This window comes from Aulonocara sp. 'chitande type north' Nkhata Bay, linkage group LG7, assembly GCF_057382095.1.
Source record: "Aulonocara sp. 'chitande type north' Nkhata Bay isolate Kocher_YH1m ecotype deep benthic linkage group LG7, A_spYH_male_GT1.1, whole genome shotgun sequence".
Classification (NCBI taxonomy): Eukaryota; Metazoa; Chordata; class Actinopteri; order Cichliformes; family Cichlidae; genus Aulonocara; species Aulonocara sp. 'chitande type north' Nkhata Bay.
The window spans coordinates 11,750,895-11,772,964 of NC_141350.1; the positions used below are offsets into that span (position 1 = coordinate 11,750,895).

Below are 22,070 nucleotides of genomic sequence, written 5' to 3' on the forward strand. Positions count from 1 at the left end.
GACTAAAGTAAAACAGTATGTTGGATGTGCCATGCAATGCTCAATTACATTGGTGTGAACTAGTGTGCTAGCGCAGTTAGCTCGTTAAGGTGTTGGCCCTAGCCCCATGCACGGAGCGATCGGCGGTAGCTCGTTAACGGAGATTTGCCGTGTTGTGGCGTTAAGGTCATTTCAACGAGATTAACCTGAAAGCACTAGTGGGAACACGACGAATATGACTGCACATTTATGCCGACATCATCCTAGTGCAAAGACAAGTGGAAGCAGACAAAAAAAAGCAAGCATGCTACTAACTTTAGCCGAGCCATTTAGACAGCTGTTAGCACATGATTCTCCTTATGCTGCTGAGAATATAGCCCAGAAGAAGCGGATAGTATAGCTTTTATTTTGGAAAGAGCCATTTCTCTGTAATAAACTCTCTTTTCCAAAGATGAGTGATTCCTCAATCAGATACAGGGCTCGCAATATCGCTAGCCCGATGTCCTGGAGCTAGCGATTTTTTCAGTTGGGCTACCAAAATCTATCTCTTCCCTGCCCGTCGGGCTATTGTAGGAAAAATATATGTCAATGCTTTTGCATTCTTTCAGAAATGTAGCTGGGTAATTATGTCATTGGCATCGGTGAGCCACTGTCAATATGTGACATATTGAAGTCGCGTTTGAATTTGCGCTTGTTTTTTTGCTTTCACTTTGCAATCGTGCGAACTGTGTATAGAGAGCGACAGCACTGATCTGTGAGTGATGATAATTTGTGCACCAATTCCTCTGACATCGTCTTATTAATCGTTAGCTTACTATGCAAACATGACAAGTGAAATCTCCCGCAGCTTAAACATGTGAGAGGTTGATCGCGCAGAGAATCGCTGAGCTTATGTGAGTCCGTGTGTAAAAGCATTTCAGTTCTGCTGAGCCAAATAAGACAGGTCAGGGTGAAGAAGTGACAGCCAAAGAAAAGCTTACCACAAAACGGAGAAGTTATGACAAATCAGACTATAAGGCAAAAAGAAAGTGCAGCTTTATGGTTTCATGGACAAAATCATTTCTGTGGCTGCAATATGACGAGCTAAATAACCAGGGGTGCACATAAGTGGTCCGCAGGTGCGCATTCGCTGTCAAAATAAAAAACACGCACAAGGGTTAGGGTTAAATTTAAAAACTGTACTTTTGAGTTAAAATATATATTTATAATTTTAATAAATGACAAATTAAAAATGCATGAACATTTTTTTGTATCGAAAAAATATCGAACCGTGACACCAAAGTATCGAACCGAACCGAACCGTGTATCGTTGCACCCCTACTAAACAGGTAGCTGCTCTGTTTCACAGGGAGATAAAACAATATCACAGATGAAGAAAGAGGTCCAAGACAGGAGAAGATACTATTTTTTAAAGGTAAGGATTGCTGAATGACTTAAATTTTATTTTTACATATAATGTCCGAATTTTTTCTGCAACCCCAGTTTAAATGTTGCATTGGCTAAAATACTGGAAACATAATCACCCAGGATTTATTTTAGGTTCTGCTGAAAACAACTTTTAGTGATGTGTTTGAAAGTACTTTGCACATATTAATAGGCTACTACTTTGCCACAATACTGTGGAACAGAAATTAAGAGCCGTTGGACCAAATCAATACAATTACTGTATTGTGTTTGTTGAGTGATTACTTTGGAGCACCTTCACTTTACTTGTCTTGGCCAGCAACAGATTAGAGTTTAAAAAAAAAGTGCATCAGAATAAAATAAGTACCCTTAAGCAGGTTCTGGCTGCCCTGCTTCCCACATTAACCCAGGCTGCCCTATCCCCTCCTGCCTTCAGATATGGCTATTGAGGCATTTAAATTTACATTGTAAGCAATGGAGTCTTTCCAAAAATAATGCTGTAACCTGGTAATAATTTAATTTCATCGTTTTGTTATATGTGTCTATTTTGACCTCCCTCTTCTCTCTCAAAAATAGAGGAGCAGCAGCCTCCTTTGCCTCTGATAGTTTTGTACTATGCATGTAGATTACCTTCTATGTGTGCAACATTAGCACTTTAATGTCTTGAGCCTCAATAGAAGGAGAAATTGCTCTGTAAACCCAGATGTGTATTTTTTTGTGTTAAACGTTTGTGCTTTCATTACTTTGTAAATTTATCAATAAGCAGAGAAACCGCAAACTATAGCATATGGAACCCATTGCACATAAACAATGCAGCAGCTCAGTATTTTCACGTAAATGTCTTTTTTTTTCAAATAGTGATGGATCACAATTGAAATAACAGGGCATACTGTTTTTAATTCTTGCAAATCACAAACAATTATAATGATTAAATAAATTATTAATTGCAGTGCCAGTCATTTAGAGATGTTCTTATTCTAATGACAATGCTACTAATGAGAAATTATGAACAAAATACACAGCTGTTTGTTTGTTAGAAAGCAAGTTGACAGATGAGTTTTAATGAGCGCAGCAGTGCAACAGTATCAGGTAATAAAGGAAATTAAAAGTTTGTATCTCTGATTCATAAGAACAAACAACCAGACAGTATTTTGAAATGTAAGTGATTTCCTCCTTTTCTGCACTAAATGTTGAGTGGCAAGTTACCATCTTCAGCTCTGTTTTAACTTCATCTGAAAGTCTTTTCCGATTATTTAGATCTTTAATCTCTAACTGAATACTAAAAAAGTGTTTTAAAAGATCTGACCGAATTGCGAATAATTAGAGGTAAACATTCACCGTTTCCCAGAAACTATTTCACAGTTATATAGACTCTTATGGAGAACTGGATACTTCAATCTGTAGTTGAAGGTGTGGTATGAGTTGTAACAAAAGTAAGAAAGGGTCGCCGTCAGTGCAGAATACATTTGGCTCGTAAACTGAATATCTTTCTTGCTTATAGGATCTTTGCTATACAAACAGGGTCCAAATAACAGCTGATATTTGTTGAGAAAAAGACCTCTAACTTGTGTATAAACTGGTAAACATGCAGGTGGGAACACAAGTCTGTTCTTTGTGATAAATATTCAGTTGCTGATGACTGAACAAGATAACCAGCGTGTCTTCAGAGGTTATCGGGGAGGCTGCCACATTTGGATATATTTTATCAGTTTATCTGTTATCTTTTTGGCTAGTGGCTAGCACAGAAATAAAAACAGGGGAGATTTTGAATCAAAATGAGATTGTACTTAGTGAAATCAATATATTTCTCTACATAACCTTTTGTGTAATGCATGGACAAAGATGCTACATTTTCATTTGCTTTTAAATGTTAATAGAGCATTTTGTAAATGGCTTAAAAGTAGTAATCAGTGTTCATCTCACTAAAATGTCTGGCTTATTTGTATTAAGGAAATGTCAGTTATCCCATACAAAACAGTGTCATCAACGTCAATGTAATGTATTATATATCAATCAAATACATACTTAAGATCCAAAAGGTTGACCACAGGAGAATGAGATTACCAACATTATATTTAATAAAAGCCATCGGTAAAGCCCTGCTGATTTGGCTGATGAAAAACACAATTGATCTGTTTCTTTTTGTAAATTAGAGGCTGAAGTAGATACAAATTTTATTTCCTATCACCTACATTTGGTGAGAGAATAAAATTGTAATTAATAAAACACCTAAGAGCCAACATCTGAGAATTATTCTATTCTATACCTCTTTGCCAATTAGGCCTTTGAAGGTGGGACCTCTTTTGAAAGAGGCTTTTAGATTAATCATATTATCTGCAGGTTCTGAAACAAGAATGGTTCTTGACCTCGTCTTCCATAAGAATCCATTATCTTAAACTATCACAGTAATCCTGGCTTTGGGTGGGGAGAGAAGGAAGCAAGAATCAAGCCTAATAGATAGCAAATAAGATTAATCTATGATCTAAGTGCCGATTACACTTGGACCTGCCCTTGAACACTCAGGTGTAACCTTGAGATCTGCATCCACTCTTAGCCAGCAATTGGATTGAAAGTCCCTTAAGGGCTTCAGGTGGTGGAGGGGCACTTTGCCAAGACCTTACCCCTGAGAGATCAAAGGCCAAGCAGTTTAACCCTTACAAAACCGAAGGTGTTAAATATAAGGTCTATAATAGGTGATGGATGTATGCGCCTCGATATTATATAGTACCACATGAAGCAGATTTTGAATTAAGAGGTATATGCTAAATAAACAGTTAAACATGAAAATAAATAAATACATATAACAATAGGCTCATTTTGCTAATTGTATACAGTTGATATTTAAATAAGAATTCAAACACATTAAATTTATATTAACACCATTAATTATATTTTGATCAATCTCAAACATGCAGCTTGTATGTAGTCTATTATTTGCAGAAAGAGCCATTTGCCTCTGCTCTGAATAATGGCTTTGTGATAGACTGTACATGTTTAACATATGGAGATCAATATGCAAGGCTTTCACTCAAGGTTCAGATCAGCAACACGAATGAGCCGTAGACAAACACAGACTTGCGGATCGATGCTCCCCTCGGTTTGACTCTGAAGCTGACTATTTGATTAATCTGGTGGGGCAGCCAGGGAAGAGAGACCAGGCATACAACAGCTGATAGTTTCATGCCATTAGGATGGCTAGAGTAATGAAATTTCATTTAATTTGTCAGGAAGAGAGTGCTAATGTTAAAAAGCTTTTGGGTAATAAAAAAAAGTCTTGAGAGATGTGAAGGAAAGCCTTAAGTAATTACTCTGTGTATCTTGGGTCCTCAAGATGGAATATTTACATTACTGTCATGGAGGTCCTAAGAGTAATTAAATTAGTGAGGTGGATAAGCTCTTTATTCCCACATTTTTCTGGCCTTTTGTGAAAGAAAAGACTAATATGTGGACAAAGCCACTTTTCCTCATGATGGAATTGCTTTGCAGTTCAACCACAGCATGGAGGCTTAGTGAATGACTGTTATTTTATAGCATATTAAGCATATGCCACCTTTACTCTTTTGAACTTGAATGTGTATAGTAGCTGAAACCTTTGCCAGTGCGAAATATTCTTCAGTAAACCTATTAAGGCATTCCTCAAGATATGAGACAGCAAGGTGCTTGTGTATGCATGATTTCTTTTATGCCATTTTGATGTTGTCAAAGAATTCAAACATACCAGCAGAGGCTCATTTGTTAAACCTTGTAATTGAATGGCGTATGGCAAAAGCGCTGCTGTCGCCGTAGGTAGCACCTTTTTGCAAGGTGCAACAGACAACTGCAGAAGTTAAGAAAATGAATTGCAAGATAATATAATGAAAGATATGTATTGGAGTGGGAACAAGGTTAAGCGTAATGCTATTCCAGTTTACATTCCAAGGGTACAGGCCCTATGATGGTGTTAAAAAAGGTCTTCACAAGAAAATAACCATAAATCCAGCAAGCTGTGTGTTGCATCTGACATCTCTATCCGGGTATATCAGCATCCTTTCTCACTCTATACGACTCTTACCAAGACAGATGTGTGAAAGGGCCTGGAAATGTATCTGACCGCTGGCTTACTGTAATGAATAACTTCCACTTTAGGTCTTGCAATGTAAGCAGAAAATCCACCTTGCAGACGCTGGAGCTCCGTCATGAATCTAACCCGACAGCCGACATAATATAAAGGCGACAACACTTGTATGACTTCCATTTTCTTTGCTTTCTATTGATTTTCAGTTAATAACGGAGGGAAATACTAAACGTCCATGCTGAGTACCTAATAAATCCTGTCTGAGCTTTTTTATTGAGGCGAATTTAATAAAAGCACTGGGCTAGGTATGGGGATTTGTCTCAGTGAGAGCAGACAAAAAATAGAGATGAGTGGGGAAGGGTAAATCCAGATGCTAAACACTCATTCAAGTCTCATAACAACTGAAATTTATCTTAACTCCAAACTCTTTAGTTATGAAAAAAATATGTTTTTTAACATCTCGATTAGGGATTCTTATAGTAATTTGACAAAGGTAGTTCAGATTAACTTCAGACTCTATGGCCTGAGTGGTAAAAATGTATTCTAACATGTTAATGTCTCCTTAAAGTCCCGGAGACGTTAGCAATAAATGATATGTTGTTCACAATAAGTAACTAATGGCATTGCTGTAAATAGTATCTAAATGGTAAAAAACATCTTCCCTAAGGGTAAAATTCATCAACCAAAGCATAATTTGTTGCTCACAAACATCAAAAAGATTTCATAAAATTAGATATCTGTGTTTAAAATGAAAAAAAGAGAAAAGAGATAATGTCTGTTTGATTTATATCAAGGTAAGAAGACTACACCGCTACTCCTGATTCGCCCTCAAGTCAAAAGAAATAGACAGCCCAGATATATTAAATGAAGGTAAAAGATCAGCTATGTGACCATGATGTCAATCGGTTAAGGCAGGGAGCTCACTGAGTCAAAAGTCTCCATGAGAGCTAATTATGTGCCTTTGAGGAATAATTTAGAGTACAGAACATCAGTCCTTCCACAGAACAAAAATAACATGTTAAATTAGCGTTGATAACATTTTGCAGTTTCACATTCAGGTTAATTACTACTGCTTATGTCAATGTCAATGACTTTTTGACCATGTCATGTATTCCTTTTATATTTTTAAGTGTAGCAACCACCCCTGTCTCATTATCTCATCTGAGACAGGGAGTTTTGAAAGTATTTGAATTTATGAATCTAGCCTTTATTGCTTCATTATTCTATGACTAAAGTGGGCTTTTTTTCCATCACATTCGAGGCTAAGAAACACAAAACAATATTACTTTGTGCACCGTTGAATCTGACAAGCACAGCAATTAAAGAAAACTAAACCTTTATCTCTGTGGCAGTTCCCCATTAGGCCAGCTTCAACATGTATTTTGCATTGTGAACAGTGCCATCGCCAATTCACCTAAGAAAAGTATTTAGCTTCACCTAAACTATTGGTTTAATGTTATAGGAGAAAATAAGCAGCATTTTAAGATGTGTTTTACACATCAGCTACAACCAGCTAATTAGCTAATGTCTCTAGCCTATTTTCCTATTATCTTTTTCTACACACATAAAAGACATCTAGATTTTTTTAAGTTAAAAGGAACCAAGCTTATTATGACTTAATACCATTTTAGCAGTTCAGCTTAGCTGTGTCTTTATGCTAATTGATGCTCAAGGGTAGGCTAAATTATTTATAATTGTATGTGAATGAGGCTCATGCTGGTACAATCTATGCGACACCAAGACAACAGGATAATTGAAATAGAGATGAGACTGTCAATCCCAAGTGCACAAACGAACCCAAACTTTATCTATGGCATCGTGACATCACATACCACAGTGTTTAATCACTGTTGATTTAATGTTAGAGAACACAGACCAATTCTGAGGAAAATGGTTATGTACAGGTGATGTAGAGCCGTTCAAGTCTTGACAGGTAACGCCAACAGTATTGTCTGTAAATGTTTGCTTACATTTTCAACTTTGACGCTAGAGGTCTGATACTGAGTGGAGTGTTCCTTTTAACTAGCTACGAACTCAGTAATTTTGCGCCACAATAAATCAGTTAGCCCAGGTCAGTGTCATTGTGTCGATGTGCAATTTGCAACCATTGTTTGGTTGTCTACAGTAAATGTTGTCCGTAAAATCAACCAGCAGCCAACATGTCCAAAAGGAGCTTTCTGCAAATGATAGATTACCACTAGTGGCTTTTACTGCATCTAGTCCTGAAATCCCTGATGTAGCAGACTGGAACAATAATAGTCTCTCTTTTTTCACTTGTTATCCCTCTGTGTAAATAAATCAAGGGAGATAGCAGATATAGTACAGTACAAAAGTCTTAAGTTACCGCTGATTTCTTTATGTTTTGTTTCTTGTAATTTTTAAAGTGACCTTGAACAATAATTCTCCAGACTTTCTGGAGGTTTTTCATCATTTTTGTTTTGACTTTTTTTCTTTTCTCTTTTTTTTGTTAAGCCACCTAAATTGACCTAAGAGTCATTAAAACAAAGTCTAACTCAATGATGACCTTAGCAGAACCAATTTTAAATGGTATATTTATGTCATGCGGCGGCTGTGTGAAGGCAAGAGAGGACCCAAATGCACGGCTCTAGACACACGGGGATGAACTCAAAGGCCGGTCTTTATTAACAGGAACATAAGAAGTCATATAAAACTATACTGGGAGCAACTAAAAGCTGAGGCGCTGGGAAGACACGGAAAATGCACACAACCTAGAGGGACGACGCAACACAGAACAAAGGGACACTCTGACATAAATACACAGAAGGTAACGAGGGGAGTGGGAACACACGGGGAACACAGCTGAAGACAATTACTCATGGCCGAGCAGGGAGGACACGAAACTGACGATACTGACACCAAGATGTGGACCTTAAACACAACACAGTACACAGAGATGAGCACGGAGAGAGAGAGGCAGAGAGAGAGGCAGAGAAGAAGGATGAATACGAGGGGATGAGGAGAACACAGAACACATAGGGTGGGAACACGGTACCAGAGCAAACACCACAATAAAAACATGGACACAGAGGGAATCCAAACACCAAACCAAACAATCCAATGGACATAAGAAACAAAATACAAAACTACAGAAAAACTAAGAACACTGGGTCAAAATGACCCAGGACCATGACAATTTAGGCACTTTGCTGCTAGATGGCAGTTGCAAAAACACATCATTTGTTCCAATTTTTTAAACGAATCTGTGAAAAATTTGGGAATCACCTTTTTCGTATATCTCGGCATGATGTGCACTCTGTCCTTAAACAAATTGAGGAAACTGGACAAGTGATGCACAAAAGAAAAAGTGGTGGGCCTAAGAAACTACAGATGAAAAACAGTATCCAAACAAAGACCTAAAACAGATACATCTGGCCCCTCAACACACAGCAGAATCCCCTCCCAATCATGGATTGGTCTCTCCAAAGCCCAGACCCAGATCATTTGACAGAGAACAGAATAAAAGGCAGCCAACATCCAAAGAATAGCCTTATATACTGTTTTTCCACGTTCCAATAAACTGCTGCTCCAATAAATCAGACTTTTGCACATACCATATATATATATATATATATATATATATATATGTAGGATGGAGTAGGATAATGACTTGGGATGTACTTAACTGATCCTATAAGATGTGCATGACTATAAAGATGCATCACTTACAGTTTACTGTTTATTGGTATTAATGCTGCATTATTAAATTGCTGTAGAAAAACAAACATAACAAACACACAATTTGATAGCTTTCCAGACATTATTCTATAAATCCCACAAATGAAAAACAGTGGAAGTGTTGCTTTTTACAAGGCACTGTACCAGAGAGTTCTCAGCATGCACTCCTCTTCGATTTCCTTACCACCCTTTTGTCTGCATGAGAAAAAGCCACTCAAGGTCAAGCCATTAAAGGACTACCTCTGCTGTAGTTAAATTTTCTCACAATTGTAACCTACAGCAAGAGATTAAAAGACAATTGATTCAGGGGAAGAGGGAAACCAGGTATACAGACATGATAACCTGTACAGGTCAAGTATCCACATCAGTGGCGATTATCATTATCTGCTATGCCAAGTGAAAAAGTAGTGTTTATACATAACTTTACTATAGTTTAGACTAAAATAAAAACAAAGAAATACACTGTTGAATACACTTTGACGTTTTTTTCTAAATAAATTTCTTTCAGCATGATGAATTTGTCCCTTATCAGCCGTTCTCACCCTCCTGGGTTAAGGCACGCAAGCATACTCAGAAAACTTTTGGAGAAGAAAAAAAGGTACGTTAACTTTTTGATGGGATGACCTTAAGGCACGCAAGCATGCTCGAGAAACTTATGGAAAAAAACATCTAAGGCACACCAACGTTTAGACTCTGATGAAGGCCACAAGCTGAAACACATTGGTTTAACAATAAACTTGTTCTCTATACTTCAAGTGTTGCTGCAGCTTTGACCTCTTCTTGCTTTTTCCTCTGCCTGATACACACTGGAAGTATGCAAAGTTGTGCCATATGCTTGTACTTTGCTTTTACACCCACTTTTTTTTCTAGGAATTACTGTAACACTGTTATTAACGACGCCAACAAACACAAATCAGCCAATAAATGTAAACTAGCTGGGCCTTCTGGCTATTCACAATTGATAGAGGAAACCAGGGACAACCCCAAGTTTTCTTTTCAGCCCTGTAACCAAGGTGACAAAGAGTCAGATTACAATGTGATCTGTAGTAGTGACTGCATGAATTTCTTTACTAATAAATTGTTCACAGCCTTTCTGGAAATGTATCAAGTACAGATTTTTTAATAACTGCTGATATTTCTTTAGACTCTTTATCTCCAATTCTTATTTCAAAACTAGATTCAACAATTCCTTCCTATAAATATTTCTTCATCAGCATGCTAGTTAGACCCCTTTCCTACAAGACTATTAGAAGTCTAACCACTAATTAATACTACAATTTTAAACACAATCAGTTTATCACTATTAGCAGGATAAGTACCACAGGCTTTCAAGGTGGGTGTAATTGAACCAATGCTTAAAAAAAATGTCTTAGCTAATAATAGACCAATTGTGAGCCATTCTCAAATTTTTTTTAAAGGAGTTGACAAACTGCTGGGTTGTCGTTTGGAAGTGGTCTATCTAAAGAATTTCAATCAGGTTTCCAGAATTTATGATAGCATTGAAACAGTCTATGAATTACCTTCTTATGGCCTCTGACAGTGGACTCATCTCTGTGCCTGTGCTGTTAGTACTCAGTGTAACATTCAACACTGTTTATTAGGGGTGCAACGATATTCGTATCGATATTGAACCGTTCGATACAGTGCTTTCGGTTCGGTACGCATATGTATCGAACAATACAACATTTGTAATTTATTTTATCAACTTTCCTTCTGACGATGCTGTCTGTGTGGAGCGCTCAGTGAATCTGCGTTCGACTACTCCGCCTAGGCTGCACTGTCGAGCGCAGATCCACTGAGCGCTCCACACAGACAGCATAGTCAGAAGGAAGAGCGCAGGGCACCTCCCCCACCCTCATTCAGATCTGGCGTTTGGAATTATTTTGGTTTTCATGTGACGTATGACCCTGAAGGTAAGCGAGTCATGGACTAAAGTAAAACAGTATGTTGGATGTGCCATGCAATGCTCAATTACATGGGTGGGAACTAGTGTGTTAGCGCAGTTAGCTCGTTAACGTGTTGGCCGTCTAGCCCCATGCACGGGGCGATCGGCGGTAGCTCGTTAACGGAGATTTGCCGTGTTGTGGTGTTAAGGTCATTTCAACGAGATTAACCTGAAAGCACTAGTGGGAACACAACGAATATGACTGCACATTTACGCCGACATCATCCTAGTGCAAAGACAAAAACAACAAGCATGCTACTAACTTTAGCCGAGTCATTTAGACAGCTGTTAGCACATGATTCTCCTTATGCTGCTGAGAATATAGCCCAGAAGAAGCGGATAGTATAGCTTTTATTTTGGAAAGAGAAATTTCTCTGTAATAAACTCTCTTTTCCAAAGATGCATGATTCCTCAATCAGATACAGGGCTTGCAATATCGCTAGCCCGACGTCCTGGAGCTAGCGATTTTTTCAGTCGGGCTACCAAAATCTATCTCTTCCCTGCCCGTCGGGCTATTGTAGGAAGGAAAAATATATGTCAATGCTTTTGCATTCTTTCAGAAATGTAGCTGGGTAATTATGTCATTGGCATCGGTGAGCCACTGTCAATATGTGACATATTGAAATCGCGTTTGAATTTGCGCTTGTTTTTTTGCTTTCACTTTGCAATCGTGCGAACTGTGTATAGAGAGCGACAGCACTGATCTGTGAGTGATGATAATTTGTGCACCAATTCCTCTGACATCGTCTTATTAATCGTTAGCTTATATGCAAACATGACAAGTGAAATCTCCCGCAGCAAGCTTAAACATGTGAGAGGTTGATCGCGCAGAGAATCGCTGAGCTTATGTGAGTGCACGTGTAAAAGCAGCAGTATATATAATAATAAGACAAATAAGACAGGTCAGGGTGAAGAAGTGACAGCCAAAGAAAAGCTTACCACAAAACGGAGAAGTTATGACAAATCAGACTATAAGGCAAAAAGAAAGTGCAGCTTTATGGTTTCATGGACAAAATAATTTCTGTGGCTGCAATATGACGAGGTAAATAACCAGGGCTGCACATAAGTGGTCCGCAGGTGCGCATTCGCTGTCAAAATAAAAAACACGCACAAGGGTTAGGGTTAAATTTAAAAACTGTACTTTTGAGTTAAAATATATATTTATAATTTTAATAAATGACAAATTAAAAAGGCATGAACATTTTTTTTGTATCGAAAAAATATCGAACCGTGACACCAAAGGATCGAACCGAACCGAACCGTGAATTTTGTGTATCGTTGCACCCCTACTGTTTATCACCATACATTACTACAAAGATTATAACACACTGTTGGTATTAAAGGAGCTGTGCTTTAGTGGTTTGAGTTGTATCTAACTGATATATTCCAATTAGTTCATGTAAATGCAGACTGTTCTTCACACACACACGACCGTTTCACAGGTTCTGCAGTAGGACCAATACTTTTTGCATTACACATGCTTCTCTTAGCCAATGATATTAGAAAACACATATCTATGAAGTTAAACTACAGGCATATCATGAAAACAAAGGCCTGGATGTCTCATAATTCTTTCCTCTTAATTCAGTCAAAAGTGGGGTTATTATATTTGGCCCCCATTGTTTTCAGTTCCTTTCACTTTCAACCTAATTATTCTCATTGCCTTTCTTTGTCCTTCAGTAACACCGTGAACAATCTGAGTCGTTTTGATATATCCTTCAATGTGTATTGAGCAAACATGTAAGACTGCTTTTTTTGTTTATGTGCACAATATCTCTAAAATTTGAAATATTCAGTGTCAGGGTAATGCTAAAAACTAGCCCACTAATTTATTATTATCTAATAAAACTTATTGTTAAGGCTACACCAGGAGACAATCAACCACAGCTTCATTCTGCTACTATATGCTCAGACTGCTCTGAGTACTCGCACGTCGTTTATAGATTGCTGCAGCATTTATTAAATAAGTCTGTGTTTCTCCCAATGCTGTTTTCTCTTCTTTTCCTTCTTTTCTCTTTCCTCTCAACCCCCAACCAGTCATGGCACATGGCTCTGCCTCCTGGAGCCTGGTTCTGCCGGAGGTTTCTTCCTTTGAAAAGAGAGTTTTTCCTACTGTTACTAAGTGCTTGCTCGTAGTGGGTTGTTTGATTGTTGGGGTTTTCTATATCACTACTATAAAGACTTCACCTTACAGTCCGAAGTACCTCAACGCTACTGAATTGAATTAAACTGTTGCATATAGCCAAATCTGGCAATGGTTTGAAATCAGTTAATTTCCTAAGTAAAGGAAACTAATTCAAGGAACCACAATCAAAAGCAGAGAACATGCAAACTCCTTATTAAAAAGTAAGGAAATACTTCTTGCTGTTATGCAATGAGGACATTTCCTTACACTAATTACATGTACCATAAAATATAAAACAAACCCTTAAATGCCACATGTAAGATTCAGTGAATATTTATCCAAAGTCTTAGTTTTGTTTAAAAGTTATGCATTCTTTACACCTTAAAGAGATACTAGTGGCATATTTTTTCAGATAGAAAGCAGGTTAGCAGGCCAAGTGTTTATCTGCTAAGAGAGCAGAGTCTCAAGTAATTGAGTGGAGACATTTTATTAATCCAAGTTATAAACATCAAGTACATCAGCTTATGGGACTCCCAAACATATGGTAATTAGCTTTTACTACACTAATATAATATATTAACACCCCAGTCCCTCCCGAAGACATGCATGTTAAAACACACACACAAACACACATGCACCCTCTCATTACCATATTGCACGAGAGGAATCATTTGCTTGATTGGACATAGCTTTTAAATAGTCAAGAGGTCCAGCAACCCAGAATGGGGTCTTAAATTTTCATCATGAATGACCTACAAACTACTGTCTATGAAAGAGTCATAAGATGCTTCCTACTCAAGCAACAGAAGTGTCAACTTGAAATATTAAAAATCAGTAGTCACTGGTGTGTAGATGTAGATTTAAAGAGAATAGTCCAATTTTTCTAGGACATTTTAACAAATGAATTAATAATTAAATAAGCCTAATCAAATATTTGCAGTAACCCTGTTTATTCCAGGTTTATTTATTTACTCTTCCCAAATTGATCATCTGTCCACCAGATTGTATTCATGTTGTTAGCTTAAAAACAATAATTCATTTCAATTAAATCAGCTGTAGTTGTTTTTGAGCTATCACATATATTAGTATCAGCAAAAGTAAGGTATAGTACTGTGTAAGTCAAGTGTCAAGCCTCCTTCTTTATACTTTTAAAGTGCTCCTGGTTAATCATTATCCAGACATATCTGGATAGAAAAATATACAGTAAAACATTATCAGTGATGGATTGGTCTTCCTAAAATCCAGACCTCAACATTATTGATGCAGTGTGGCATCATCTTGAGAGGGAATAAAATAAAAGGCAGCCAACATCCAAAGAAGAGCTTTGAATGTATTTCGAGAAGCCTGGAAAGCTATTTCTAGGCCCTGTTGAAACTAAGCTTACCTAAAAGTTCACACTCTGCTGAAGAATAAGCTAGTCATACCAAACATTGACTTTCAAGCTCATTAGAATAGTGCAAACTCTATTTTTTCACCTTATAAAGTCCCTATCAAAGGTTTAAGACCACTTTAAAAATGGCAAAAAAAAATCATATTTTGCATGGTTGGATCTTAACAAGGTTCCAAGTAGAGCTTCAACCTGCAACAAGAAGAAATGGGAGTGAGACAAAACATTTATTGAAAACAAGGCTTAAACTAAAACAGGCTGTTTTACAGCTGATCAAACATTTAAGACGACATGCCTTTAAAAGGTCAAATCTGTGCAAAAATGTGGATTCATTGTCATTTCCTGTCAGGTAGTCATATTGTCATGACATTCTGATGGAAAAGGCAAATAAAACTTTCTGTTTTTGAACGTGGTCGCATTGTTGAACTGCATAAGCAGGGTTTCTCGCAGGGTGCTAATGCTGCTGAGGTGGGACGCACTATCACAGTCATTTGGAATTTCTTAAATGATCCTGAGGGTTATGGAACAAAATAGTTAAGTGGAAGGACCCAAAAAAATGTCACCAGCACTGAGCCGGAGGATCCAATTGGCTGTCCGTCAAGACACTGGATGATCCTCGACCCCAATTAGGGATGTTACTGGTGCCGACTGCAGCCCCATAACCATCGTACAGCATCAGAGACTGAAGGCTGAAGACTGAAGCTTCAAAAAGAAAAAACGTCTTCAAAGGCTACGTCTCCTTGAACTCCACAGAACTGACCATTTGGACTCTTCAAGAGAGCACCAAAAATGGGACATTGAATGGTGGAAGAAAGTTTTATTCTCTGATGAGAAAAATTTTAACTTTGATGGTCCTGATGGTTTCCAACATTAGTGGCATGACAAGCAGATCCCACCTAAGATGTTTTCTACGTGGTACAGTGGAGGGGGTGCCATAATGGTCTGGGGTGCTTTTTCCTTCAGTGGAACAATGGAGCTTCAGGAGGTGCAGGGGCATCAAATAGCTGCTGGCTATGTCCAGATGTTTCAGAGAGAATCCCTCATAACTGAGGGCCCTCGTCTGTGTGGTAATGACTGGGTTTTTCAACAGGACAACGCTACAATACACAATGCTTGCAGGCCAAGGGACTTAATCCAGGACAATAACATCACTCTGCTGGACCATCCTGCATGTTCCCTGTGAACCTTTGGGGATGGATTTACAAAAATGGACAACAGTTACAAACAGTAGATGCCCTTCCTGCTGCTGTCTTCATCACTTGGAGTAATGTTCCTACTCACCTCATGGAAACGCTTGCATCAAGCATGCCGCAACAAATTTTTGAAGTGATCAGCAATAACGGTAGAGCTACTCATTACTGAGATCATGTTTGGAACTTTGATTTCTCTTTTTGGGGGGTTGGAGGTGCGGTTCTAAACTTTTGATCAGCTGTAAAAGAGCTTGATTCAGTTTAAGAGTTGTTTTCAATAAATTGCATGCTCAAACAATGTTTTGTCTCACTCCCATTTCTTTTTTTTGCATGTTGAAGCTCTACTTAGAACCTTCTTAAGATCCAAACATGAAAGACATGATTTTTTTTGCCATTTTTCAAGTCGTCTTAAACTTTTGTTCAGGACTGTATATTGTATTTCCATTCATGTTTACATGTTTCAGTAAATCATTGCAACCATTTCTCATTTTTAGGACAATTTAAACACATGAGAGATGGCTCTAAACTTTTGAACAGCAGTGCATCGTAGTCAATGGAGCTTCATTTATACACTAGCAGAATCACCAATCAAGCATGAGTTTCCAGTAATATGATAACAATATCACTTGTAGATTTACAAATTATTCACACAAAAAAGAATCTAAAATCAGTTGACAGCTCACTTACATAGAAGATATTTCAGATAAATGAGAGATTACTGTAAACTTTGAATCATGTACATTTGCTATAGTTAGGTCAAAGAATCAAAATATGTACCTAATAATGAGCCTGATAGGCCCTCTTTAAGCCCCCAACCATATATATAGTGTAAGGTGAATCTGTTAAATAGCTATCGGAAAAGTAAAGAATGCACGTTATTTATTATTGAGCTGAGTTTACTCAAGTCACTCAATAGCTAAGGAATGTGGAATTCTTTGCTTTTGCATGTCATACAGATCTTTGAGAAAAAAATGTACCAGATTTACCAAATAAAAGCCATTACCAAAAGATCTTTGTATTTATCTCTAATTTGAAAATATGAATTGTTAAACTTTGAGACTCCAAACTGAAAGACTTTCTGCTCTTGACTTTCACATTTTAGAAAAACAGAAAAAGCTTTCATTCAATTCATTTATTGATTCACTTTGAAATTGTTTGGAGAAGTAAATATGTCATATGTCATGATCAGCAGAATACTTAGCAGCAAATGTGAGATTGTAAGATGTCATTAGTGATTAGAACTGCTTGCAAAAACTGTGATTTTGTTTTAAGGAGTGTGTCTGTTCACTTTTAATAAGCAGGCAGGCTGCACAACAGTTTCCTGTGTTTTAAAGCTTATAGTACCAGACCTTCTCCATCTACTCAGCTGCTATTATTCTGTCAAGAGCTGCTGTGTTTTTGTCAAGAAAGGAAGTTATTTCATTTCCACCTTTTGTCTGTATCTGAATGCGAGCGACGCTCTTTCAGCAATATTCACTCCCCTCTCCATCCTAACAAAAATATACAACCTTTCTTTGGCCCGCAACGCTTGTTGGTTGCAGAAAAATAGGAATTTCCTCGATTGGTGTAAATCCCCACACCAGACTTCAGCTGTTGTTTTTTCCCCCTTTCCCCCCTGCTTCAGTGGATTACAGTGTTTCCATCAACCAAACAGACAGCCCCTAGAGTGCGAGATGATATCATCAACAATGTTGAGTAAATACTCATAAAACCTTGTTTCTTCCATTATGATCAGCAGCATTAAGAAATAATAAAATAAAATTATGAGAATGCAGGTTGACAAACACACCCATTCAGAAATATAACTAAGCCTATACTGTTGCAGTCGCTGTCCTTAACATTGAAACCATTGGTCTGATAGCTACAAGCGTCCAGCACTGTTGGTTTCAACGTCCTCTGTTTAAAAAAAAAAAAGTGTTCGTCAGCTGACCTGGAAAACCAAAGTTTTGAGTATAATCACAACTTTTCCGTTTTGGTAGTTGCATGTCCCAATGCAACCTGGGGCAACAGTTAGAAAGGCTGCTTTTAGCAGAAAGAATTCAATGACCATATTAGGCATTGTTTAGAACCTCTACATATTAGCTTTCACACACTCTGAGCTATAAAAGAAAAAAATGACTAATGACTTTCAAATAACTAATTTTAAATGACTGAGGCTAATACAGGCCAGATGATATGAATGTGCCATCCAGCAGCAGAGACACATGTTCTGTGGAAACAGGATTTGGATTAAAAATTAGCGATGTGGCCTTTTAAGTAGTAAGATTAATAAAAGAGAGATAAAAAGAGGCAGTCAGGTAGATAGAACCCATTCTTAGACTTGGCTTGATAAGGGAGTGGGAGGTCTCTTGCAGGCAACATCTGCTGTCATTAACAATATCAAATTTAATAACTGTCAACTGCAAGGGAAATTCCCAGTTCTACATATTTCCTCACAGCATATTTAGCGTATTTTCACTCTTGCATAGCTGTATGTTGCAGTATGTGCTGTATAGAACAACTTGTCCATGCTCCAAAGACTCATAATCTAGAAGTCAGGGGTGTCCTTCACGTCCCACCACTCCTGTTATTGTTGCTTCCTGACCTCAGTGGCCTCTGCAAAAAAGACACTTTGCTTTAGCAGGACTGTTGTCAATCCTTTCAGGCAGCTATGAGCTTACCCCTCTGCTACTGCATAGCCTACAATAAAAGTGTATTACTTTGTATCTCCAATACAATTGAATGATATATATATATATATATATATATATATATATGTATGTATGTATGTATGTATGTATGTATATATATATATATATATATATACATACATACATACATACATACATATATATATATATATATATATATATATATATATATATATATATATATATATATATGTATATGTATATATATGTATATGTATATGTATATATATGTATATGTGTATATATATATATATATGTATATATGTGTATATATATATATATGTATATATATATGTATATATATATATATATATGTATATATATGTGTGTGTGCTAATAATTTTATCATCTAAAATGATGGATAACCAGGTAAACTGGCAACAAAAAGGTTTTACGTTCATATTATGTCTCCCTCTGATCAGGCTGATTTTACCCAGTAAGAATGCATTCATTCAGCAATCTTGCTATCTTGCTTTTGGCTTTTGGCCACAATATATGACCTGTCCTCCTGCTGAGGGGTTCGGACACATTAGGAGCAATGAAGCTAATGATATCAGAGCACTCTATAGAGCACATCAGTGCACAGGGATGACAAACCTGTCAGAAGACATAATCTAAGAGGAGGTCATAACATCTTCAGAAAACCGTAGCGATTTGCACTTCTTTCTCTGCCATCCCGTAATAATGGAGCGCCAATAAATTCCTTACCTGCCATGAGCCAGTGAGTTCACATGTAATAGCCAATGACATTAAAGGATGAAACATATCGTGAAAAAAATAAAAACGGTGGTGTTGCTAGACGTCTAAGACCTTGTTAGACACTTAATTATCAAAGATGCCAGGAAACCTTTTATGAATAGCTTATTTTGAGGTGATTTCTCTATTTTAGTATCTTTAGCAATACAGGACTACTTTTCACTAGATACTGAGCAGTGAAACAGCAAAATATTCCTCAAAAAGTCTCACTTTTAGTGTTGTAAAGCGGCAGTAAAGTTAATGTTTTTACCCAGTGTAAATAAAGGCTACTGTATTGGCTCACTAAGGAAACTAAACTAATCTTAGGCCTGTTCAATTATCCATTGATCACCCAGCTATTTTTTTTAACTCATAATGTACTTTAATTGTTGGATTTTAAACTGAAAACTGGTGCAAGGGAAGAAGTATATGAAGTCATCTGATGAGAGCTGTATTAGACATAAAGCTACATTAGCTAATGTGGTGGTAAAAGTGATCAGATCTTTTTTGAAATTATTTTTATTATAAATGTCTGTTTCTCTACTTCTATTTAATTAAATACATTATAAAGTACTATTATTCTGTGTTATTAACTCGTAACATAAACCTTTACAACACTCGTGTTTCTTAACAAAATTAATACAAATTCGTTGCATCTTTCAACTTGTTTTTTTTAACAATTTTGCTATGCCATTGTGTATTCTATTGGATCAGGAGAAGAAAAATGGCTGTTTTGTTCTTTCAACCAATGTTGGATAGCAGAGACAGCAGAAAAGATTGGTGAGTAGGTCTGCGTTTTGAAGCATACCTGTGTTAATCCTGCTCTAGATTGCTGTGCTGAGACTGCTTGTATTTACATATGCAGAGGATCCCGCTGTTTTGAGCACACCATTGACAAGACAGAGCAATTAATCATCCCCAAATACTCCCGCCGTGCAACAGACGACCCTTGCAGAACATGCTGCCACGGAGGGTGTGCAGGTGTGAATCAAGCTGCAAGAAAAAAAAAACTTCAGAGCCAGTCTCTTCCTCAATCTTTTTTGTTTGTCATCTCTGGACAGAACAGAACTCATATCTAATGCTTTCTTCTGCCCTGTTTTTTGAATGAGAGATATTCGTTTGGTGCCAGATCATCTCATATAGAGCTGCAAGGAGGGATGAGGTGGACAACGGTTCAGCAGGGCTGTCGCCATGGCAACTTGATTTGATGATCTTAAAAGGGTGGCTATAAGCAATACTAGGAGAAATGTGCTTTTTGCTTATGGGCTTGTCTCCCATTGATCAAAGAACGTTTTCTTGTAGGGAAAACTTCAGAAAGGGGTACAAAGTCTGGTGTCTGGCCAAGTTTGGTGTCTGCTGAAAACATATGATCTCACTTGTATCCCCACGCTGAATATTCGGTGTTTCCTTAAAATAGAATCCCGAGTAGGACCACCAACTTTTGAGAGATCAAAGAATTAATGAGACATGATGTGACTTCCTGCTGGATGGCCTCACTGCTTACAGTTTTGCTTAAGTATTATAATGAGCAAATGCTTTAAAAGTAAAAAATCCTCATAATGTTTATAAGATTTGGTCTGAAGATCTTTTATGCCAATTTTTGTAAAGATTAGAAAAACTAAAATTGAAGAAAAATTGAAGAAAAAAACAACCCTGACACAATTCTGCCACAGACTGCATTACCCTTGTTTCCCCATCAGCCTGGTGGTGGGCCCATTTTACAAAACCTATTTAAATGATCACAACTCAGTTATTGCTTGGGTTTCTTAAAGATGGGAAGATGGGTTTTATCATTATATTTGGCGTATCATGGTAGATCAAAGCATTTATAAGGTACTGCTGTCTGAATGCCGACATAAAAATTAGAACATAAAACATAAAAGTTCTGCCTAGATTTTAACATGTGTTCTTTACATTACTACAACTCCTCAGTTCCTCAAGTCCTTAAAGATGAAAATTAATTTCTACTTTTACAGCTAAAATTACAAAATAAAGGTTTAAGAATTGGACATTGCTTCACAGTCTGAAAAGTTAGCAAACACGGAATAGCCTTAATAGCCTTAATACTAGATAGGGAGCACTCCACTGATGACAAAACACAAGTAAGACTGCACAGAAGAAATAATATCACTATTACTGCTAAAACCAACTAGTTAACAAAATTTTCCATTGGATTTATTATCTGCTTAGCTTAGTGCCGCCTTACAAATCTGCGAACAGGGCAGATAATTATCTCCAACGACTTCAGTCATTCACGATGACCGACGTCGGCCAAGTGATGTAGTCAACATTTAGATCTTCAGTGTATAAAAAATTTATTTCATGGACGAAAGGGTAATGTCAGGATGGCAACATCCATGTTTTCTCAACTATACCTTTGTATTGTTCATTAATAATATAATGCAGCAGCATTATTATTTTTATTGCTCTTTTATTTACAACCAGTTCTAAGTTATCTTTCTGTTGCTTGATTTTTAACATGTAGCACAAAGTGGGTTTACCTGATTGTGGTCTGCTTACTGCTTGTGTACTTGATTGGGGGCTGGGGGACATTATATCTGAGGTGGCAATATAGAACAGTAATGAGCTTAAAAGCTAATAAGCTACACAAAGCTCTCTCTCTCTCTCTCTGAGCACCACACTTCAGCTCAATATTTAATGCTGAAATGAGTAGATGACAAACAATATGAAACCCTAATATATGTTTTGTTAAACAAATACCTCCTCAGTAATTATTGCATAGAACATCACCAATATAGCGAATTCAGAAAAAGTTAAAATGCTAAACTTAAATTGGTCTGCAGCCTTCAAAATGTCAGCATAGCATATAGTAAATTTGTCTTATTTCTTATCAGGAGAAACTCA

The 22,070-nt window shown here is 37.2% G+C and overlaps 1 protein-coding gene across 1 annotated transcript in view; it reads left to right on the plus strand.

The window, feature by feature from the left end:
- Window positions 1-22,070, plus strand: part of lysmd4 (LysM, putative peptidoglycan-binding, domain containing 4) — a 126,309-nt gene that overhangs the window by 472 nt on the left and 103,767 nt on the right. The window contains exons 2-3 of the mRNA XM_086298591.1: window positions 1,328-1,393; window positions 9,642-9,731. Coding sequence (XP_086154717.1) covers window positions 1,349-1,393; window positions 9,642-9,731 — 135 coding nt within the window. The 5' untranslated portion in view covers window positions 1,328-1,348. The remainder of the gene's footprint in view (window positions 1-1,327; window positions 1,394-9,641; window positions 9,732-22,070) is intronic.